The sequence below is a fragment of the Haliotis rufescens genome, unplaced genomic scaffold (assembly GCF_023055435.1).
Source record: "Haliotis rufescens isolate VD_foot unplaced genomic scaffold, xgHalRufe1.0.p SCAF_4, whole genome shotgun sequence".
Classification (NCBI taxonomy): domain Eukaryota; kingdom Metazoa; phylum Mollusca; class Gastropoda; order Lepetellida; family Haliotidae; genus Haliotis; species Haliotis rufescens.
In genome coordinates, this window is record NW_025964112.1 from 1,513,146 (window position 1) to 1,538,900 (window position 25,755).

At 44.5% G+C, this 25,755-nt stretch overlaps 2 protein-coding genes across 4 annotated transcripts in view; one reads left to right on the forward strand and one right to left on the reverse strand.

Annotated features, from left to right (window-relative positions):
- LOC125372441 overlaps positions 1-20,534 on the reverse strand; it is a 36,962-nt gene extending 16,428 nt beyond the window's left edge. Inside the window, exon 1 of one of the 3 annotated variants that reach the window (XM_048382487.1) lies at positions 20,405-20,534. The gene's annotated coding sequence lies outside the window, so the exon portion shown is untranslated. Of the gene's footprint in view, positions 1-9,859; positions 9,937-20,112; positions 20,137-20,404 lie in introns of those variants that run through there. The other 2 variants (XM_048382488.1, XM_048382489.1) reach the window with 2 other exon arrangements.
- On the forward strand, positions 12,683-15,017 carry LOC125372382 (leucine-rich repeat receptor-like kinase protein THICK TASSEL DWARF1). Its single transcript, XM_048382258.1, has 2 exons — positions 12,683-12,688; positions 13,170-15,017. The coding sequence occupies exons 1-2, from the start codon at positions 12,683-12,685 to the stop codon at positions 15,015-15,017; spliced, it is 1,854 nt and encodes a 617-aa protein (XP_048238215.1).
- Positions 20,535-25,755: the final 5,221 nt, after the last annotated feature.

Here is a 25,755-nt window from a genome sequence, read left to right on the forward strand (position 1 = left end):
CTGCTTTACTTCGCTAGATGTAGACTGGGGGGTTCAGACACTAACAGCATCTGCATTGGGGCTTCATGTGCTGGGGTCAACATCAATTACAAATCACATTTGAACCTGTGCAAAATCTAGACTTGCTTCTTTTACAATGTTTTAGGGCTGTAGCATTAGAGTAAGGCCAGGGTGGAAGGGTTATTGATATGATTCATGGGCTGTGACACAGACTAGGTTAGATGGCATCAATCTAAGCAAAGACTAAACAAAGACAAAAGGTTGTTTGACAGTCTGAAATATTCCAGCAATGTCAATGGTACCTGTGAGTAGATTTTTACAGCCGCAAAATACAAAACAAATTATTTGCAATGAGAGGAGGCAAAAAGTACATCTGTTTGTACGCTAAAAAAACAAATTTCAATTTTAGCCATGGTAGCATACACTTAACATGCATAAATATATGTCTATCAAGCAATCACTAAGTTTTGTTTCCAAAGCCATCCACAGCTGACATACAGCATACTTCATGACATATTTTTGTTGGTGAAGTGATGCCCTGGGACCCCCCTTTTTATGCCAGGGATTCCCCCAAAGTAGGACAGAGTCTCCAGGAAGTGCCAGGTAAATACACACCTGGATGTAATCAACTCTGGACCAGGTAAACCTGCGGTGAGCGGCACGGCATATGATGATTGACTGTGAGAGCCTGATTACACCCAATCATGTCACAGGCTCACCCCCACAATATACTCCAATCAAAGTATACAGAAGTTATCTCATTGCTACTAACCCTTGCTTTAGTTATTCCACTGCCTATTATTCCACTGCATAGCTCTGTCATGTTTTACAGTCATGTCACAGTCATTTAACAGCAGGTCAATGTTGACAAGATCACAAAGAATGTTTTTACTTTCTAGCTAGTTCCTCTTACACTGGCTAGGCCCCTGATTTGTTTGTTTATAGTTAGATGATACAGTTTCAAGTTAAGTAGTCATTGGGAGCGGTGGGGTCGCCTAGTGGTAAAAGCATTCGCTTGTCACGCCGAAGACTTGGGTTCAATTACCCACATGGGTACAATGTGTGAAGCTCATTTCCAGTGTCCCCGGTCGTGATGAGGCTGGAATATTGCTAAAAGCAGCAAATACCAAACTCACTCGCTAACTCAATAACACAGAAGACATTGAGGAACTAACCACAATGTTTCCGATCTGCTGACAGTTTTATTACAAAACAAGATCATAATGGATAGGGACATTTTTTAACAATTTGCACTGGAGTAAAAACTAATTACAGGCTCTTGCAACATGGCTACTGGAGACCAATTCTGCTCCGTTGGTCTAACACAACAGGGGCACAACAGGGGCACAACATGAGCAATGCTTATGTACTATGTGCGGGTGATGTGGCAGGGCTCGAGTACATGGAGTAAGGAAGTTGATTTAACCTGCAGCAGGTGCTTGTTGACATGAATATCTAGCTGCACTCAACCAGGCTGCACCCTGGTCCCTAGTCTGTCTTACAGACCCTGATACAAATATATATCGAATACAGCCCACGCAAGTCTATAATGTTTGGCAAGTCTAGATTACTGCAGTATCTGAAAATGAAGAGAGTCACTGGGCTCCCTTTTATTTTTATTATATTTTTATTAAGGTAACTGAACAACTGTTTTTTTCTGTACGATATGTTTATTTCAGAGACTAGATGTTAGTCTACCTGGTCCCATAAATTCATTTAAGTCGAAACACATATGAATAAACCTGAGTCTTAAACAAGTAGAATCTCAGCTCTCTGATGACATTCATGTGTCATGAATTACACATTACATAGGGAGTACTGACAGCATGGCAAATAAAGCTTAGGCATACTGGGTGTGTTCAAAGTTTGATGTTGTGTGGACAAGTAGAGTTAGTCAGACACAAATCTGAATGTTTTGGACATGTACTTGTTGCATGTAGGCATAAATATTAGGTTGCATTTTTCAATAGGTTGCACTGGTGCACGGTTTATATACCTACCTACATCAGCCCTGGGTGAGGATAACACTATTCAGTGATCTCTCAGAGCTCCTGTGTGGGAGGACACTGGGTGACAGCTGTTTAACTCAAGTGACACAAGCCAGGGATCTGAGTCTGGGTAAATCCTGATTAAAATCAGGAAAACACAGCCGCTTCCAGGAAAAGAACAGAACAGTGTTGAACACAGTACATGGCACCAAGTGAGTGAGTGCGTGAGTTTGGTTTTACTCCGCTTTTAGCAATATTCCAGCAATATCACGACGGGGGACACCAGAAATGGGCTTCACACATTGTAGCCATGTCATGAATCGAACCCAGGTCTTCGTCGTGACGAGTGAACACGTTAACCACTAGGCTACCCGACAGCCCCGGGACCACTGAGATAAGCGTGAGTGATAGCTCTCAAACGCTACTAGTCAGTGCAGACTACCATCATTGTAATTTAATTGCCCTTAGCAGAACCTAGTAGTTCTAGGCTAGTGGGCTAGCATGACATTTGAAGATCATGTATACCCTTGTAAATCGAACATATCCAACAGTAGATGACATCAACCTCTGTTCCCTGTCAGTGTCGACACTGGTTACAATATATTTATCTTGTTTAAGAGAGAAAATCGCTATCAAAAGTCGGGCAATATATTAATCTTGTTCAACATGTTCAAGAGACAAAATCGCTATCAAAAGTTGAGCAATATATTTATTTCGTTCAAGAGACAAAATCCCTATCAAAAGTTGAGCAATATATTTATCTTGTTCAAGAGACAAAATCCCTATTGAAAGTTGAGCAATATATTTATGTTGTACAAGAGACAAAATCCCTATCAAAGGTTGAGCAATATATTTATATTGTTCAACAGACAAAATCCCTATTGAATGTTGAGCAATATAGTTTGTTGCTCAACAGACATATTTCCGTAGCTACGCAATTCACTGCACACGATGCATGTCGAGCATGTTGACGTGAACAACTGGTGACACTTGACACACTGAAGGAAGTGAGATTCCCTGACCTTGATAGGTGACCTTTGCGTGTCCCTGCTGCATAAGATGCACAACAACCAAGCGTACAAATAGATGCGAGCTGTGCCCACACTCTGCCATGACCTCCAGTATACATGGTACAGGTAGATGCGAGCTGTGCCCACACCCTGCCATGACCTCCAGTATACATGGTACAGGTAGATGCGAGCTGTGCCCATACCCTGCCATGACCTCCAGTATACATGGTACAGGTAGATGGGAGCTGTGCCCACACTCTGCCATGACCTCCAGTATACATGGTACAGGTAGATGCGAGCTGTGCCCACACCCTGCCATGACCTCCATTATACATGGTACAGGTAGATGGGAGCTGTGCCCACACCCTGCCATGACCTCCAGTATACATGGTACAGGTAGATGCGAGCTGTGCCCACACCCTGCCATGACCTCCAGTATACATGGTACAGGTAGATGGGAGCTGTGCCCACACCCTGCCATGACCTCCAGTATACATGGTACAGGTAGATGCGAGCTGTGCCCATACCCTGCCATGACCTCCAGTATACATGGTACAGGTAGATGGGAGCTGTGCCCACACTCTGCCATGACCTCCAGTATACATGGTACAGGTAGATGCGAGCTGTGCCCACACCCTGCCATGACCTCCATTATACATGGTACAGGTAGATGTGAGCTGTGCCCACACCCTGCCATGACCTCCAGTATACATGGTACAGGTAGATGCGAGCTGTGCCCACACCCTGCCATGACCTCCATTATACATGGTACAGGTAGATGTGAGCTGTGCCCACACCCTGCCATGACCTCCAGTATACATGGTACAGGTAGATGCGAGCTGTGCCCACACCCTGCCATGACCTCCAGTATACATGGTACAGGTAGATGCGAGCTGTGCCCACACCCTGCCATGACCTCCAGTATACATGGTACAGGTAGATGCGAGCTGTGCCCATACCCTGCCATGACCTCCAGTATACATGGTACAGGTAGATGGGAGCTGTGCCCACACCCTGCCATGACCTCCAGTATACATGGTACAGGTAGATGCGAGCTGTGCCCACACCCTGCCATGACCTCCATTATACATGGTACAGGTAGATGTGAGCTGTGCCCACACCCTGCCATGACCTCCAGTATACATGGTACAGGTAGATGCGAGCTGTGCCCACACCCTGCCATGACCTCCAGTATACATGGTACAGGTAGATGGGAGCTGTGCCCACACCCTGCCATGACCTCCAGTATACATGGTACAGGTAGATGCGAGCTGTGCCCACATCCTGCAATGACCTCCAGTATACATGGTACAGGTAGATGCGAGCTGTGCCCATACCCTGCCATGACCTCCAGTATACATGGTACAGGTAGATGGGAGCTGTGCCCACACCCTGCCATGACCTCCAGTATACATGGTACAGGTAGATGCGAGCTGTGCCCACACCCTGCCATGACCTCCATTATACATGGTACAGGTAGATGTGAGCTGTGCCCACACCCTGCCATGACCTCCAGTATACATGGTACAGGTAGATGGGAGCTGTGCCCACACCCTGCCATGACCTCCAGTATACATGGTACAGGTAGATGCGAGCTGTGCCCACACCCTGCCATGACCTCCATTATACATGGTACAGGTAGATGTGAGCTGTGCCCACACCCTGCCATGACCTCCAGTATACATGGTACAGGTAGATGCGAGCTGTGCCCACACCCTGCCATGACCTCCAGTATACATGGTACAGGTAGATGGGAGCTGTGCCCACACCCTGCCATGACCTCCAGTATACATGGTACAGGTAGATGCGAGCTGTGCCCACATCCTGCAATGACCTCCAGTATACATGGTACAGGTAGATGCGAGCTGTGCCCATACCCTGCCATGACCTCCAGTATACATGGTACAGGTAGATGGGAGCTGTGCCCACACCCTGCCATGACCTCCAGTATACATGGTACAGGTAGATGCGAGCTGTGCCCACACCCTGCCATGACCTCCATTATACATGGTACAGGTAGATGTGAGCTGTGCCCACACCCTGCCATGACCTCCAGTATACATGGTACAGGTAGATGCGAGCTGTGCCCACACCCTGCCATGACCTCCAGTATACATGGTACAGGTAGATGGGAGCTGTGCCCACACCCTGCCATGACCTCCAGTATACATGGTACAGGTAGATGGGAGCTGTGCCCATACCCTGCCATGACCTCCAGTATACATGGTACAGGTAGATGCGAGCTGTGCCCACACCCTGCCATGACCTCCAGTATACATGGTACAGGTAGATGCGAGCTGTGCCCACACCCTGCCATGACCTCCAGTATACATGGTACAGGTAGATGGGAGCTGTGCCCACACCCTGCCATGACCTCCAGTATACATGGTACAGGTAGATGGGAGCTGTGCCCACACCCTGCCATGACCTCCAGTATACATGGTACAGGTAGATGCGAGCTGTGCCCACACCCTGCCATGACCTCCATTATACATGGTACAGGTAGATGTGAGCTGTGCCCACACCCTGCCATGACCTCCAGTATACATGGTACAGGTAGATGCGAGCTGTGCCCACACCCTGCCATGACCTCCAGTATACATGGTACAGGTAGATGCGAGCTGTGCCCATACCCTGCCATGACCTTCAGTATACATGGTACAGGTAGATGGGAGCTGTGCCCACACTCTGCCATGACCTCCAGTATACATGGTACAGGTAGATGCGAGCTGTGCCCACACCCTGCCATGACCTCCAGTATACATGGTACAGGTAGATGGGAGCTGTGCCCACACCCTGCCATGACCTCCAGTATACATGGTACAGGTAGATGCGAGCTGTGCCCACACCCTGCCATGACCTCCATTATACATGGTACAGGTAGATGTGAGCTGTGCCCACACCCTGCCATGACCTCCAGTATACATGGTACAGGTAGATGCGAGCTGTGCCCACACCCTGCCATGACCTCCAGTATACATGGTACAGGTAGATGCGAGCTGTGCCCACACCCTGCCATGACCTCCAGTATACATGGTACAGGTAGATGCGAGCTGTCCCGTACACTCTGCCATGACCTCCAGTATACATGGTACAGGTAGATGGGAGCTGTGCCCACACCCTGCCATGACCTCCAGTATACATGGTACAGGTGGATGCGAGTAGGGGCCCACTCCCTGCCATGACCTCCAGTATACATGGTACAGGTAGATGCGAGCTGTGCCCACACCCTGCCATGACCTCCAGTATACATGGTACAGGTAGATGCGAGTAGGGGCCCACACCCTGCCATGACCTCCAGTATACATGGTACAGGTAGATGCGAGCTGTGCCCACACCCTGCCATGACCTCCAGTATACATGGTACAGGTAGATGCGAGTAGGGGCCCACACCCTGCCATGACCTCCAGTATACATGGTACAGGTAGATGCGAGCTGTGCCCACACCCTGCCATGACCTCCAGTATACATGGTACAGGTAGATGCGAGCTGTGCCCACACTCTGCCATGACCTCCAGTATACATGGTACAGGTAGATGCGAGCTGTGCCCACACCCTGCCATGACCTCCAGTATACATGGTACAGGTAGATGGGAGCTGTGCCCACACCCTGCCATGACCTCCAGTATACATGGTACAGGTAGATGGGAGCTGTGCCCACACTCTGCCATGACCTCCAGTATACATGGTACAGGTAGATGGGAGCTGTGCCCACACCCTGCCATGACCTCCAGTATACATGGTACAGGTAGATGTGAGCTGTGCCCACACCCTGCAATGACCTCCAGCATACATGGTACAGGTGGATGCGAGTAGGGGCCCACACCCTGCCATGACCTCCAGTATACATGGTACAGGTAGATGGGAGCTGTGCCCACACCCTGCCATGACCTCCAGTATACATGGTACAGGTAGATGGGAGCTGTGCCCACACCCTGCCATGACCTCCAGTATACATGGTACAGGTAGATGCGAGCTCTGCCCACACTCTGCCATGACCTCCAGTATACATGGTACAGGTAGATGGGAGCTGTGCCCACACCCTGCCATGACCTCCAGTATACATGGTACAGGTAGATGCGAGCTGTGCCCACATCCTGCCATGACCTCCAGTATACATGGTACAGGTAGATGCGAGCTGTGCCCACACCCTGCCATGACCTCCAGTATACATGGTACAGGTAGATGTGAGCTGTGCCCACACTCTGCCATGACCTCCAGTATACATGGTACAGGTAGATGGGAGCTGTGCCCACACTCTGCCATGACCTCCAGTATACATGGTACAGGTAGATGGGAGCTGTGCCCACATCCTGCCATGACCTCCAGTATACATGGTACAGGTAGATGCGAGCTGTGCCCACACCTTGCCATGACCTCCAGTATACATGGTACAGGTTGTCTTCATACAGGGCAGATCAATGGTGTAACAGGCTGTTCACAACATCATGTTAGGCACATAACCAGACCTGTAGTTGAGTGGTTCTCTACAATACACGTCCTGCACTATTTGTTTAACTATCAAACCGCTTTAAGCGTAAAAGTCTGAAAAGGGTGGGAAGGCTCAAGCCAACTGTCAGCTTATAGTCCCCGTGAAATGTATTCAACTTTGCTTGTCTGTGCACTGAAACTTAGGATGTAGATCAATCAAGATACCATGTGTACTGCATCGAGAATTACGGCTGTTATACCTCAACACAGACATTATAGTTGTGATAAATCCTACATGTACTTATCATGGTGGATATACCCTTGTTTGCCTGTATGTGATTGGTTGAATTACATCATGTGACATCCTCCTACTTTCTCCACAACATACAAAAAAGAGAGCATTTGGTCATTTGCTAATGCCAGAGTCACTAAGGGCAGGTAACTCTTTGCAAACTAATATTGTACGATTATGATATACAATAGTTTGCCATAATAAATGCCCTATAAAAGGAGTTGAGGACAAACTTGGTTCAAACGCTGATGAACGTTTTTTTTATATAATTGTTTCTTAGAAATTACATACCCCTTCTACATTCTTTGTAAAAAATTGCAAAACACACAAGCAAATACGAACTGTCACAAAAAACATCGAGCTTAATGTGGGAGGAAAGCCTGAAGTGATGTAGGTCTCAGACGTTTACCACTCCGGTGAAACCCACGAGCACGGGTATGGTGCTGACAAACCTACAAACATAATTGGGGCGAACCTGGATTCGAACCTAGAGCCTGCCCAAGGGACGCAACTCTGCACAGCGAATCACAGCACCTTAAATGACTGGGCCACCGATGCCACCTTCAGGCTTAGTACAGCATGGTACAGGGCACTTACAGATTGATGTAAAATTTGGTCAGGGGTCATTTATTGGACATGCTGGGGCATTGTGCTAAATACTGCAAATATGGTACATGCAGTATCAGTGCAATAAAAGGCTCATCAAAAGAGAACGGATACAGTTTAGAAATCAAAACCAAATCAGGAGAATACTCACCAGAACACTATGATGTAAAGTAGTGAGTGAGTGAGTGAGTATGATTTTACACTGATTTTAGCAATATTCCAGCAATATCACGGCGGGGGACAACAGAAAGGGGCTTCACACATTGTACCCATGTCGGGAATCGAACCCGGGTCTTCGGCGTGATGAGCGAACACTTTAACCACTAGGCTACCCGACCGCCCCCTGATGTAAAGTAAGACTGGGAAGTTGGACACTTATAGTCTCATTCGCTCCACACACAACCTTAACATTATTGCACTTGTATAGTGAGTGTGTGCAATGCCCGCAGGTGTGTGTGACTGGCTGCTGGAACAGGTCAGCACACATGTCAGTTTTATAGAGCTATTCAAACACAGAAACTCTGTGCCCTTTGTATTATGCAAAGGGCAACTGGCCAATACAAGCATGATGGCAGATCTTGCAATTATCTTGCCAATAGTCCGCGACAGCCATCAGCTGAAACAACAGGCTGCCATTCAATGTCAAGCAGGCAAGACCTGGAAACTTTCACTTACCAACATTTTGTGTTCCAGGAAATATTTCACAGACTCTATCACCAATATCTGCATCTATTTCAGCGGTATTTAATGTTTCTGGAATCTATTGGTATCTTTGCTCCATCTATTGATTTATCTGTTATGGAGATGTGCCATTGCCTCGAAGTATTCTAACCACTGAACATAGTCACCAACCCGACTCACTTCTAAAATATGGCAATTAGCCTGAAAATAAACCGCCAGCATGACAGGTTTTGTTTGTTTGTTTTTTAACATGCACTCAGCAATATTCCAGCCACATGACAGCGGTCTGTAAAGGAATCGAGTCTGGACCAGACAATCCAGTGATTGACATCATGAGCATCGATCCACGCAATTGGGATCGATGACATGCATCAACCAAGTCAGTGAGCCTGACCACCCGATCCCATTAGTCACCTCTTACGACAAGCATAGTCGCCTTTTACGGCAAACATGGGTTGCTGAAGACCTATTCTACCCCGGATCTTCACGGGTCAGCATGACAGGTAAACATGGTAAAGGGATGCTGCTTATAAAAAACTGTAGTCAATCAAGGTCCATACATATTTGGAACTGGGGCTGCTCAAGATACGATACGTATCACGATACCTTGCTTACAATCCGATACACATCACGATACCTTGCTTACAATCCGATACATATCAAGATTCTTGCATGTGCTCTTATCTGTGGTACATCTGTGGATGGCCAAATACCTGGCACACTGACGATGTACAGTTTGTGATACGTATCGCGATACAGCCTTGTGAATCGCAAAATATTGTGATACACTTTACACCTCCAATACCCATCCCTATCAATGACATGTTCCACAAACCCTTGCTACATATTACCTCTAGGATTCCATCTCACAGGTGTATGAACCCTCTTTGGGCTGACAGTGCAGTACGAGTAATGAACTCTTATCCCGGTACCTATTCCATCTATTATTAGTATCATCAATGATGATGAACAGAGCCATGCATGTGTGGCATGTTCTGTGTGTAATGACAGTTCAGATCGATGGTCACACTCCCCTACACGCAGCCTGTTGCTCATACACATGGCCGTGCAATGTTCCCAACTGAAGTAACAGACAATGGTAATTGTTTGGCATACATAATCACAAATCTAGGACCGGTCATGCCGGGGGCAAGACCTTCATAAATAATGGCCTATAGTTACATGGTAAGGGACATTTTGAGGCAGGGGCAGGGGCGGGGGAGGGGGAAGGGATGGGAAAATAGGGAGGGTGAGTAGGAAGGGGAAGGGGGAAAGCCTTGAACTGTTGTTCCAGTCTGTATATTTCTCCAGTCAGTGCTTCAGACATTCAATTCTTCATTGAAAAGAGGAAGTGGACAAGTTTGGGGATTCTCAACTGTGTTGACCATCAGATGGCTTGTTTTCATACATTAATTAGGAATTGACGTTCACTCAATATTGCGTATAGATCTAGATCCTTTGAGGTACAAAATAGTGATATAAAAATTTATATAAGAATTGACTTCATAGAGTGAGGGACAAACTGTGTGAAGGTTCATACTCCAATAAACTCACACAAAATGAAAGTCAGTTCTTTTAATGTTTTGTATCACTATTTTGTACCTCAAAGGATCTAGATCTATACACAATATTAAGTACGTGTGACTTCATGTTTACATTGACAGCCATACAACAACCAGCTGTATCATGGAAAAAATAGTTCCTCAAAATGAGAGGTGACATGAATGTGTATGCTCAATATGCTCTATAGGAACAACTTTTGAAGTTTCTGTACAACACATGTACTCAAATAATATGCTCATTAGATGAGAAATGTCTACCTCAGTAAGTCAGTCAGTCAGTCAGTCACAATGACAGCCATCATGATACATTAACAACAAGTAACAAGACGTCAAAATGACCGACACGATAAACATTTAAGATTAAAGTGTCTAAATGATCAGAAACAACACTTCTGTATGTATTCATGCAAGGGAATTCCCAGGAATGTGGAAGTAGTCCGTCAGTGTTTACGTCATTTCAAGGACATGGTCTCGTGAAAAACGTATGAACGTCAAATTGTGTCTTTCATACATCGACCTCTCGTCAAACATGTCAAATGGAAAATCTGTATATCGTGTAAACATCAAACTAAAAAATAATTTATTATTGGACTTTTCCAAACAATTCATCTGTATATCTATTTACTAACACACTGTGTGTAACTGAGAAGGTATATCATGTTTATCATAATTTTTCAATCAATCAATCCTATTCCAACGAGGACAGGGTTTGCATGAACCTGATCAAGTGAGAATGTTGGGCAGGGCATCAGAAATGTATGGCAGGGTACTCCTATTCACTTGCATCCTGTGGATTGAGTCCAGGAGTGTTACATCCTCACATCTGTTATGTTTATCAATGACCCCCGGAAGGCACTGTGATCACTGCATCCACAAAGGATTGTGCTGACCGAGCACATTACCATTAGCCGAGCTAGAAGTTACAGGTATGATGCCACGGGGCACCACCACAAAATGTGCTGATCTGGCACATTTCCCTTAGTCCAGCAAGAAAATGATAGTGCTCTGGGGTACATTACAACAATGTGCTGACCTAGAACATTCCCCTTAGTCTTGCACATGATAGTGCTCTGGGGTACATTACAACAATGTGCTGACCTAAAACATTCCCCTTAGTCTTGCACATGATAGTGCTCTGGGGTACATTACAACAATGTGCTGGCCTAGAACATTCCCCCTAGTCTTGCACATGATAGTGCTCTGGGGTATACTACAACAATGTGCTGACCTGGCAGATTACCTTGGCCTGGCTATAATACACTAGGTGCTCAAGGGAACCATCACCAGCCACTATGTCAGTATGTGCTGACCTGGCAGATTACCTTAGCCTAGCTATAATACACTAGGTGCTCAAGGGAACCATCACCAGCCACTATGTCAGTATGTGCTGACCTGGCAGATTACCTTGGCCTAGCTATAATACACTAGGTGCTCAAGGGAACCATCACCAGCCACTATGTCAGTATGTGCTGACCTGGCAGATTACCTTAGCCTAGCTATAATACACTAGGTGCTCAAGGGAACCATCACCAGCCACTATGTCAGTATGTGCTGACCTGGCAGATTACCTTGGCCTAGCTATAATACACTAGGTGCTCAAGGGAACCATCACCAGCCACTATGTCAGTATGTGCTGACCTGGCAGATTACCTTAGCCTAGCTATAATACACTAGGTGCTCAAGGGAACCATCACCAGCCACTATGTCAGTATGTGCTGACCTGGCAGATTACCTTGGCCTAGCTATAATACACTAGGTGCTCAAGGGAACCATCACCAGCCACTATGTCAGTATGTGTTGACCTGGCAGATTACCTTAGCCTAGCTATAATACACTAGGTGCTCAAGGGAACCATCACCAGCCACTATGTCAGTATGTGCTGACCTGGCAGATTACCTTAGCCTAGCTATAATACACTAGGTGCTCAAGGGAACCATCACCAGCCACTATGTCAGTATGTGCTGACCTGGCAGATTACCTTGGCCTAGCTATAATACACTAGGTGCTCAAGGGAACCATCACCAGCCACTATGTCAGTATGTGCTGACCTGGCAGATTACCTTGGCCTAGCTATAATACACTAGGTGCTCAAGGGAACCATCACCAGCCACTATGGCAGTATGTGCTGACCTGGCAGATTACCTTGGCCTAGCTATAACACACTAGGTGCTCAAGGGAACCATCACCAGCCACTATGTCAGTATGTGCTGACCTGGCAGATTACCTTGGCCTAGCTATAATACACTAGGTGCTCAAGGGAACCATCACCAGCCACTATGTCAGTATGTGTTGACCTGGCAGATTACCTTAGCCTAGCTATAATACACTAGGTGCTCAAGGGAACCATCACCAGCCACTATGTCAGTATGTGCTGACCTGGCAGATTACCTTGGCCTAGCGACACCAGACAAACAGTGCTCGGGGCCATCACCACCACAATTAGCTGACCTGGCAGATTACCTTGGCCTAGCGACACCAGGCAGACAGTGCTCGGGGCCATCACCACCACCATTAGCTGACCTGGCAGATTACCTTGGCCTAGCGACACCAGACAAACAGTGCTTGGGGCCATCACCACCACAATTAGCTGACCTGGCAGATAACTCAGTCTGTGACACCAGGCAGACAGTGCTCGGGGCCATCACCACCACAATTAGCTGACCTGGCAGATTACCTTGGCCTAGCGACACCAGACAAACAGTGCTCGGGGCCATCACCACCACAATTAGCTGACCTGGCAGATTACCTTGGCCTAGCGACACCAGGCAAACAGTGCTCGGGGCAATCACCACCACAATTAGCTGACCTGGCAGATTACCTTGGCCTAGCGACACCAGGCAAACAGTGCTCGGGGCCATCACCACCACAATTAGCTGACCTGGCAGATTACCTTGGCCTAGCGACACCAGGCAGACAGTGCTCGGGGCCATCACCACCACAATTAGCTGACCTGGCAGATTACCTTGGCCTAGCGACACCAGACAAACAGTGCTCGGGGCCATCACCACCACAATTAGCTGACCTGGCAGATTACCTTGGCCTAGCAACACCAGGCAAACAGTGCTCGGGGCCATCACCACCACAATTAGCTGACCTGGCAGATTACCTTGGCCTAGCGACACCAGGCAAACAGTGCTCGGGGCCATCACCACCACAATTAGCTGACCTGGCAGATTACCTTGGCCTAGCGACACCAGACAGACAGTGCTCGGGGCCATCACCACCACAATTAGCTGACCTGGCAGATTACCTTGGCCTAGCGACACCAGGCAGACAGTGCTCGGGGCCATCACCACCACAATTAGCTGACCTGGCAGATTGCCTTGGCCTAGCGACACCAGGCAAACAGTGCTCGGGGCCATCACCACCACAATTAGCTGACCTGGCAGATTACCTTGGCCTAGCGACACCAGGCAAACAGTGCTCGGGGCCATCACCACCACAATTAGCTGACCTGGCAGATTACCTTGGCCTAGCGACACCAGACAAACAGTGCTCGGGGCCATCACCACCACAATTAGCTGACCTGGCAGATTACCTTGGCCTAGCGACACCAGGCAAACAGTGCTCGGGGCCATCACCACCACAATTAGCTGACCTGGCAGATTACCTTGGCCTAGCGACACCAGACAAACAGTGCTCGGGGCCATCACCACCACAATTAGCTGACCTGGCAGATTACCTTGGCCTAGCGACACCAGGCAAACAGTGCTCGGGGCCATCACCACCACAATTAGCTGACCTGGCAGATTACCTTGGCCTAGCGACACCAGGCAGACAGTGCTCGGGGCCATCACCACCACAATTAGCTGACCTGGCAGATTACCTTGGCCTAGCGACACCAGACAAACAGTGCTCGGGGCCATCACCACCACAATTAGCTGACCTGGCAGATTACCTTGGCCTAGCGACACCGGGCAAACAGTGCTCGGGGCCATCACCACCACAATTAGCTGACCTGGCAGATTACCTTGGCCTAGCGACACCGGGCAAACAGTGCTCGGGGCCATCACCACCACAATTAGCTGACCTGGCAGATTACCTTGGCCTAGCGACACCAGGCAAACAGTGCTCGGGGCCATCACCACCACAATTAGCTGACCTGGCAGATTACCTTGGCCTAGCGACACCAGGCAAACAGTGCTCGGGGCCATCACCACCACAATTAGCTGACCTGGCAGATTACCTTGGCCTAGCGACACCAGGCAAACAGTGCTCGGGGCCATCACCACCACAATTAGCTGACCTGGCAGATTACCTTGGCCTAGCGACACCAGGCAAACAGTGCTCGGGGCCATCACCACCACAATTAGCTGACCTGGCAGATTACCTTGGCCTAGCAACACCAGACAAACAGTGCTCGGGGCCATCACCACCACAATTAGCTGACCTGGCAGATAACTCAGTCTCTGACAGATCCTGTGAAAAGGGGAACTGCAGCTCATGAAGATAAATTGCAAATATGTGTCTCTTTTTCCATGTGATCAATATGCTCCGGCAGCTTATTCAAAGCTATTCTGATGAAATGTTAACAAATCAATAGTGCCGAGAGAAAAAGGAGACATGCACAATAAACAATTAGTATTACCAGGATTACTGTAGTCATGCTTGAAATAGATCTACAAACAGTATAACCTAAATCAGGTAACACAATTACAGTTTTTTTAATTTCAAAATGTCATTCAATATAATTTGACTTGTGTCTGACAATATTGCAAGCTTTTTTAAGGTTCAGTTCATTCTTATCCAACATTTATAATAAATTTAACAAACACATGATAACTGACAAACTATTTTTTAGAATAACATACTATAGCACATGCATACAAGACTAGTTTCTTTGGCGTTAGGGGATTCTCATGTTAATACTAACTACCACTATAACTTTAACAATGAAACCTGTGGTTGGGCATCAACCTTAACCATGTTAACCAGATACAAATGACATGCCCAAGCATTGGGAGCAACTACCCGCATACAGTGCTGCATGTACAGTGAGTAAGCATCACCGGAATGAGAAGCTGCCTGACTGAGCGTCAGTCATTACTGACCCCAGCATGGGGTACATTCCAGTATATGACCTACTCTTCTGAGCATCAGAAACAGTATTTGGCAGCATGCCATTAACACATAAATATGTACACCAATGAATGATGGGGGAAAATATCCCCAGAAACATTATGGATATTTCACTGCCTATGGATATTTAACTGCCATTTAACACTGGATATTAAAACATGTACAACAATGAATGGTGCTTTAAAAAATAACCCCGGACACTTTCTGGATCTGTTTTAAGTACTTCTATGAATCATCATGAGAATCCCTGTCACTACTGACAGTTGCAGCATGTACAAGGTGAGGTGAAATGGGGTTTAACCTTGCGTCCAAGATTATTGCACTTATATAGCGATGTGCATGTACGTGTGTGTGTGATTGTGTGGCTGCTTGTACTAGTCCGGACTGATGCTGATTTATAGTGCTAGCTCACTGAGATACTATGCCGTAGTTTAACATGAATACCCCACTCAGACACAGTATACTGACTCCGAGCCGACCAGTCCTTGTTTTAGCCCCTTAATGCCGAGCGCCAGACAGGGTAACAACAAGTACCATCTTTTAACGTCTTTTGGTTTGATGCGGTCGGGGATCGAACCCTGGACCTTCCGCTCTCCGGGCGGACGCTCTACCACTAGACGACGGAGGTGGTTTTGCAGCATGTACAGACTGATTGGCGAAGACAATGAGTTGTACAAACAACAACGATGGGGTATCAGACAAATTCCCCCGGACTTTAACGGAATTAAACTTCTATAGCACAACACGACACTGTAACTGTATGGGCTGAGACTGTCAACATGGACAACAGGTGGTGTTGAGGGAGGAGGTGGGATTTTCTTTGCTGAACAAAGCATACGCCATGGCAAATGACAACATTGCTATTGCGCGTGAGCGGAAACACCGAATGTAAACACATGTAGCTAAAACGAGGCTTGCTTCTCAAACGGAAGTACTGGATGTAAACACACGTTATTGAGTATAAGTTTTCTAAAGGAAAACATCACGTACAGAACACAACTGAGTTGAACATAAATAAAGCGTTGCATACCGGTACTACATGTACTATGTTATACGGGTTTCATACATACAAGCTGTGTTGCTCATGTGACGCAGTACTAGTGCTGGAGTTGTGATTACCTGGGACCCACGACGATCGTAGGAACTACAGTAATATGGATGCGATCAAGCAGTTTCTGTTATTATAAACCCCGTCGATTTCACTGATAATAAAAACTATTCACCGATTTTATTCTGAACATGAACATCTTGAATAATGAGTGAGACAGTATGGTTTTATGCAGTTTTTAGCAATATTCCAGCAATATCACGATAGGGGACACCAGAAAAGGGCTTCACACATTGTACCCGTGTCAGGAATCGAACCCGTGTCCTCGGCGTGACAAGTGAACGCTTTAACCACTAGGCTACCTCACCGACCCACATCACGAATAGAATTCACCACCTTCATCATGTTCGTTAATTGCAACCTTGTCTCGTCGACTGCCTCCGTGGTAGAGTGTCCACCCGGAGAGTGGGGTTAAAGGTCGGGGGTTGAATCCCTGGCTGCGTCATACCGAAAAACATTAAAAGATTGTACTTGCCGTTTCCCTGTCTGGCCCTTGGCATTAAGGGGCTAATGGACTGGTCGGCTCAGAGTCAGTATGCTGAGTGTGAGAGGGGTATTTATGTTACACTGCGGCATGGTATCTCAGTGGGCTAGCACTATAAATCGACATCCGTCCGGACTAAAACACACACGTCGCTATATAAGTGCAATAATCTTGGATGCGACATTAAACCCAATTTCACCATACCTTGTCTTATCAACAAGCCAACATGTCTAAGAACATGAACGAGCATGGATCATCTACATGATCCAAGAATCATGATATTTTCTAAAATAAAAAATTATATATTTAAAAAAACTGTGTTCAGTGGTGATAAGTTTTCTATGTTTGCAAGTTAGTGTCCTTGCAACATGCGTGTAAATTGAGAACAATGTAACTATATTGGGCGTATGAAAGGACAGTTACCTTCCAAAAGTTACCTACCCTGTCAAAAATCATCCGGCCCTAGTGTGACTGATGATTTTTGTCCGACAGAATCACAGGCAAAGAGTATTTTAGAAAATTAGAAATTATTGCGTTAATTATCATGATTAAGCAGGAATTGTGTGTCAAGTCAAGTCTCGTATCTCTGTGACATTTCCCAGCTTGAATATGAATTGATTTCTATATTTTCTAGGCTGAAATCAAACGAATACCATCAGTTTTGTGCAGCCAGTGTGATCTCACATGACCTTTTAGAGTATGTGGTGCAATTGGCTATATTGTACTCTTACCAACCAATCAGAGAGTGTGCCCTTAGGGGTGATTGAAATCCGAACATCTCAGACCATATCAGCAACGGCCCTAATCACAACATCAACTGGGAAAATGTCCAAATCCTCGCCAACAACCTCCATGACTTCACTAAAAGAAAACTAACAGAAGCAGTCTACCTTCACACCAAAAGCTATCAATCACTAGAGATCAAGGCTATTTCATCCCATCTGCCTACTATGAACTCATTGAGCAATAATCACCCCACCTATGTACACCTTAATCCTGTTTTATGGGCTTCCTGTGTTATTGGTTTCCTTGTCATGTTTTCTCTGTCCATCCTGTTGTTCCAGTATTATCCTTCTGTTGTCATTACCTAGCCTACTCATGGTAATCTCTCTCATGTATGCAATTGTTGTGACTGTTAATCCCCCACTACTGGATATATTCTGTACCATTTTCATTATTCAGCCTTGCTTGACAACAGTATAAGAATCTATACCGAAACATTGCATTAACGGTAAATAAAGAAGTTGTTATAATAAATTATCTCTACTTTGCGAAAAAAGAAGTAAACAATACACTGCTGTCAGTTGGATTGGTCTAAATTTTAAGGGTATCTGTGGGGAAATGAACAATATTATTTTCCTCCCTTCCACCAAGAGTTCAAAAGTTCAATGGCAGAAAAAGGTTTTAGAGATGTGTTTGTGTGTGTGCAGTCAATTCAGTTTCAATGTGTCTGTTTTGTCTAATAATAATAAGTCAAATTGCACCCAAAGTAAATTCTCATGGCACAATATTATTACTTTTCCAGTCAGTGGATCAGAGTGCACTTGACTTTCATTCTCATTCGCAGGATAAATCGGCACATCAGCAAAATATCACTGATTTCTCATTCGGCGAAAACAGCACCTCTATTTTTAACAACGATAAGAACAATTTATGTTGAAGTATGAAGTACGCTTTATGACAGGGTATGAAACTCCCAAAAATTTCAGCCAGACCACAGGACTGGCTAGCTGAAAAACTTGCCAGCCCTGACCAAAACCTGCCTGCCCACTATAATCATGTTTCTCAGGATAAGCTAACGGGGTTTCTTTTTGGTTACATTTTATCCTTCATCTTTACATGTGAATTAATGCTTATCATCGGGAAATATTTTGAATATTTTCACATATGAAATATAACCCGACCGTCGGGCAGGGGGATTTGAAAATCTGGCAGCCCGAGTTGAAATCAACCCGTCTCGGACGGTCGGGCAGGCAGGTATTACGAACACTGTTTATGATGTTATGTTGGATATGATTTATTTACATTGTCACTGTCTTCCAGTTATTCACAGTTATTCAGCCGGTCCTGACAGCAATATTGAACACAGAACAATAATAATTTGTTAGTTCCCAACTAGTTGTCTTAACATTTCACAATTATTGGTGTTTTTAAGTGACAATGTGAATTTAATTTCATTTATTTCAGTACCAAGATAAAAAAAACCCTAAGGTGCAGTTTTCGCTTTTGGCAAGGTGACGTTTTCGCCAATCGGTGCCCAGTCACATTTTCCTGAGGTGCCGTTTTACCCAACAACCCCTGGGGAGTACACAATCTAAGCTGCCTACGAGGTTAACAGTCACATACCTTCTCATCCTACTAGGTACCCATTCACTGCTGGGTTAGGATAGGCGCTAGGCATGTTTCCAACAAAGTAACTTGCCTAAGGACACCACATGTAATATGTGCTATAGTGTGGGGCAGCACCAAAGCTCTAGAAGCTGGTCATGGTCAAGCTGGCACACAATGCCGCCCATCCATACACTCACTGTGAGCATTATTGCTCAACTTCCCCTGAGTTGTGACCTTCATGCTTGCACAGGTCCACATACCTCATCTAGAATTTAGCATGTTTAGGACCCAATTTAGTTTGTTTTGTTTTACTGCCCACACGATTTTCTCACATTTTTGCCCCCCCCCCCCCCCCCAATATAAACTGCAAAGAGAAGATTTACAATGCAATGGAGATTGACACAAAAGTGGAAGGTATATATATAAGGTAATATTGCTAAGAAAGGTAGTATACAACTAAAGTCACAACAGACGATGAATGACGACCATTTTCTTGCTTCAACGCGAGAGCCTTGTAGTGTAGAGAAAAATGATACCTACCTTAATAAATTCCGGGCGTTGTCACTGTCGTTAGAATCCCTTAGACAATTCGCACTGCGCAAATGCCTGTACTGGTAGGCTACGTGATCGTTAGTGAAATACATATGTTGAAATCATGCAAGTCCCATAATAACAGCCATACATTGTAGTATTTCGCAATACTCGATTAAGCCCGTTGTTTGGAAAAGTACCGCAGCTTCCCCTTGTCAATTGCACAAGAGTTTGTCTATAATGCTAATTATTTCAGAAAGGAAACTCGATAAATTAACATGCCTTTATATCAAGTGCTCACCTTGAAACCGAGCTGAAACAGACAACAGCGTGACACGGATAATAGCTCCGTTCTACAGATACCTGCTAGATCCTCGAACGTCTTACACTGTTTACGCTCGGCGAACCACTCAAGAGCCGCTTCCGGGGAAAGGTCATATTATTTCCCTAACGACGAACAACAACTCGATGAAAGCGCAACATCCGGTTGTTTTCTAGTTGAACACAGTGATTCGTCAGTTACATGGGCCAATTATTTATTTTTCTCTGTTTACAAATATGTAACGATAAATGTACATTAAATTATTAATAGTTTTTAGATCTATATCTATATGAAAGGACAAACCGACCACAACGAGAATGGTTTTGAACCACACACATTTACATAAACAAACAATTATTCGTTCATAAGATTTTTCTCGTTTACAATAAGTGCCGCGGGTTAAACTTTATAAAAACATTTATTTGGTAAATTATGAAAAAAAATATTCTGAATATCTTTTTGTTTTTTAAAGATATGTTAGTTGACGGATGATGATACATTTTCCATGGACCGATGCTCATGATATCAATCACTGGACTGTCTGGTCCAGACTTAATTATGTACAGACCGCCGTCATATAGCTGGAATATTGCTGAGTGCGGCATAAAACAACAAACCAACCATGACTAATTTTAAAGAGTTAAAAGAGTTTAACTCATTTTCTATTTTCTTGGACTTTGCTCGGCATTTTGTTTGTTGCCGGGAACGAAATTTTGCAGCTAAATACATTAATTTGAAATTTAGAAATCGGCACCCCAAAAACTATAAAACACAAGAATCATATTGGTGTTAAAAACCCTATGGTATATGAACAATATTGAACATATACACCTCATGACAAAACACAATAAGTAAAACTATGTTTCTTAAAGTTTGCCTCGCCGCGGTCCAAATACCTTGATCGCATTGTTCACAAAGTTTCCAGATGTGATATTTTGTAGCCATTTGCCAGATCCCATCCACTATTGCAGGTACACGTTTACAGTTGTTATGGACAATGTTTGTGGTTAGACAGGGATGGGCGATGTACCGTTTGTAGTATGCGTGCAGCGGACTTGTATGTATAAGCGCTCATATCAAACTTAACCCTGCACGTATGTGTCTCATCAAAGTGCAGGTGTCACTCGGCTGACGTCCCGTGAAGATCCGGGATAGAATATGTCTTCAGCAACCCATGCTTGCCGTAAAAGGTGACTGTGCTTGTCGTAAAAGGCGACTAACGGGATCCGGTGGTCAGACTCGCTGACTTGGTTGATGCATGGTTGATTGCGTGGATCGATGTTTATGATATCAATCACTGGATGGTCTGGTCCAGACTCGATTATTTACAGACCGCCGTCATATAGCTGGAATATTGTTGAGTGCGGCGTTAAACAACAAACAAACAACACGCTCGGCTGACATCGATCCAGACCCAGAATCCTCACACGAGACCAGCCTTCAACACACGCGCTACTCATTCTGACACGACCTTGCAGTGTCGGCGGACAATAAACGGGAGAGTTATATAAGGAACAGTCTACATTAAAAATGTCTGTGCGTTTGTAATGTTTATTATTTGCACGCTGAGCATACTGTCACCATACTGGGGGGTTAGATGAGTCCATGTGTGTTAGACTATGACAGAGGAAATATGTGTATGTAAAACGATCCACGGATGCTTTTAATGACAGCGCTTGGAATTAGTGTCCTATGTTCTTTTATTAGCTTGTTTTGACTGCAGATTTCTATATCCAATCTAGAAACATCGTTGGATTGGAAACATCCGAATAAGTTCATTGTATTGAGTTTTAAATCTCCCAGTCAGGCATTATGAACCAAATAGGACATGCATTTTGTTATTTAGAATCAATATATGGTGAGAAAAGAGCAAGGTCAAAGCGACTATATACACCATGCATCACACATACGCTATATTTGTCAATTTCTTCGGACCACTCCCGATCTTGCGTGTTGTATTTCCTATATCGCACTACCAACACGCTCTGCAAATGGTGCGACCAAGCAATGACCGTCACATGTTATACCTTTTACCTTGTGTGAAATATACTCACCGTCTTATCGATAACGATATATAGACTGAACTATTTAATATGTCCCGAGTCCGCCCGGAGAGCGGAAGGTCCCCGGCCGCGTCATACCAAAAGACGTTAAAAGATGGTATTTGTTGTTACCCTGTCTGGCGCTCGGCATTAAGGGGCTAAAACAAGGACTGGTCGGCTCGGAGTCAGTATACTACGTCTGCATGAGTGGGGTATTCATGTTAAACTGCGGCATGGTATCTCAGTGAGCTAGCACTATAAATCGGCATCAGTCTGGACTAGTACAAGCAGCCACACAAACACACACACGTACATGCACCTCACCTAATATGACCAGAACTTAGTAACGCTCAATCATCACACACGCCAGCAGCCAGTATACCCCATCTGGAAGTCTCCTCTGATACGACAAGCAAACAGGTTGCTGGGACGTTTGTAACATAGACTCCCGTCGAGGATTAAATCGTCATGCGGAAGAGCCGATGTGATGCGACACGGAAATACAAGTCATGACTCCAGATGGGCAATATCTGATGTCTCCCGCGTTGATATTGCCGTTATGTAGCTGAAATATTTCCCCATGTTAATACAACCATTTCTCTCACTTGCTGTTTTTACCCAAAACAAACCTCTAAATCTCTTCAGTCAACGCCGGAATGATATGTTTCACAGTTGATATCCTTCCTTTGACGTTATGCATACGTCAATGTGTCGACAGTTTTACACGTTCCGCGGCGTTTGTCGTCAAAAATGAGAGTGCCCCAATGTATATTCTGCCCACTGCTCTTAACATGAAATACAATCACAATTTCAAATGTAGACCATATACTTCTACCGGGCATATGTGTGGCTATATGAAAACAAAATGTGTAAACACGCGCATTTAACCCTGATTCAAGGTGATTTCAAGAAGTGAGTGTGTCAACTCACGGACCCATACTGGAGAAAGTGGAATATCAGTGTTATTTTACGACGCTTCAGTGAATTTACTCATCGTTTCGTGACTTGTGAATTTCAAAACCACGAAGACAGTCATCGATATCAACGGCCTAAATATGTTTGTTCGATAATCATCACCGCGCTGAGCATTATTTCAGCTATATTACGCCGGCCTGAAAATAAAATCGATCGGTGAGGGAGGATACATGAAGCTAAAGCATGGAACAAATACTTGCAGTATATTGAACAAATGCGCTGTGTGAAAGTTCCTATTTGACATTTCTGTTAACATTTTGAAATCAATAAATTCATTAAAACATTTTTGTTTTATATATCTGTTACCATGGTAAAACAGTTCTCCTTTTCTGTGAAGTGTTCAGGATACTTCGCTCTGTATTCTATCCGTTTGTCATATTTACATATTTCACAATTGCCTTTATAATAAAGTATCGGGATTTGTTTTATGCTTTCCTTTTTCATCACATTCTTTTGTTTCTCTTCTAAATTATGTTTATTTGTATTGCGAAAATATGTCTTAGTTTGCCTGTTTTTCATGTTGCACATTAACAATATACAGGAACATCGCTCATAAACACACCCAAACATTTAGTCGAGAGAGAGAGAGAGAGAGAGAGAGAGAGAGAGAGAGAGAGAGAGAGAGAGAGAGAGAGAGAGATTTTGTTGTTTAACACCGCAGCTATATAATAGGGCGGCCTGTAAATAATCAGTTTCTTTCTATGGTGCTACATTTAGTCTTATAAAGAATTCTTAGTAAATTTGAAAATCCATTTTTGATCAGAATTTTAATTATGGGATTTGTGTAATGTTATTACTGCTTATAGCTCTCTTGAAAAAAAGGGAAAACTGACTTTTATACGACACTGCTAGAATTCTTGTAAAGTTGGTTGTTATTCTCCTGGTAGCATTTCAGCGTTTGTCCTCTTGTAAAGTTGGTAAACTGTCTTTTAAACCTATGTTAGCACTCTTGTAAAGTTGGTCAACTCTTTTTAGCACCATGAAACAGCCCCAATTTCAGGAATCAAAATTCACCAATACAATTGACAATTCTAAAATAAAAACATCCACAGAAGTTGTTATTTTGATAATCAGGTTTAATACCATTGTAAAAATGACCATATACAGATTGGGTGAATGTAGGGTTGTCACAGACTTGTTAAACAATGGCCGACCTTGTGGTCGTAAAGGTCAACAGCAAACATGACATCTCCAGATCAACAAGAAACAAGAACAGGTGGACCCAAGGCCATCCTACAGAAGAGGCGGACTAGGAATGGGTACAATTGCTCAATTCTTAACTTTACTGTTCATCAATAACGTAAGCTAGTGCATAAGCATGCCCTGTACAATTCCCAGTGTTCTTAAAAGTCACCATTTTGTTCATACAATATTAACCTGTTTACGATGACTGTTTTTAGGACAATAGTTTACCACTGTTTGGAAACAATATCTGGCTTTAAAAGTAACATCATTAAAGGTTGTCATCAAGAGATACTCAAAGGCTGGAAGATCTAAAGTAACACATGACCTGAATATATTACAATGGAATTCACTTTGAGTACTTGACATCGTGTTATATAAGTATATCCTACCAGATTACAGCAGGACAATGCAAGCAGAGGCAGAGCTTGGAATTAACAATCAATGGCCACCTTTAAAGTATTGCCTCAAAATTACCAAATTGAAACAAACACAATTGGAACCTCAACGTGAGTCTCAGATTGTTTATACCTGTTGCTAGGCAACCTGGGTGCAGGTGGGTTACTGAGCAGGAACACAGTTGATACAGAGGTGTAGAGACGACCCTGGATGTATTTTGTGACAAGTCAGTAGATAACAAGTGCGTGTTGGTATAGATAACTGTACATGTCAGTGGACAACACAGGCATCTGTTGGTAGATATCACCTGTGTATGCTGCTTAGGTCTATGGATGGACCAGCACTGGTTGGGCTAACTACACATAAGTAGAAGAAAAACCTTGACATTCATTTCATCAATTGTACCCTTTCCCAGAATTGCATTTTGTCCTTCTAGAACATTCAAACATCAGTGCTGTGGATATTGATTAATGTTTGTTCATCAATTAACAGAAGCATTAGTGGATTCAAACTTGGTCTGGGAAGTGACAGAAACTTTAGTGCAAGATATTTTCAGATAGCCTTATATTCTTGCATGCATGTGTTTAGTGTGTAATGACTTGGCTGAGACATCCGGGAACACGAGACAGGCAATGAGGATAGTGAGTGAGTGAGTTGGGTTTAATGCCAGTTTAAACAGTGTTTTTTTTGTATATCACAAGGTGCTAAATGTGGGAGGCCCTAAGAAGCATA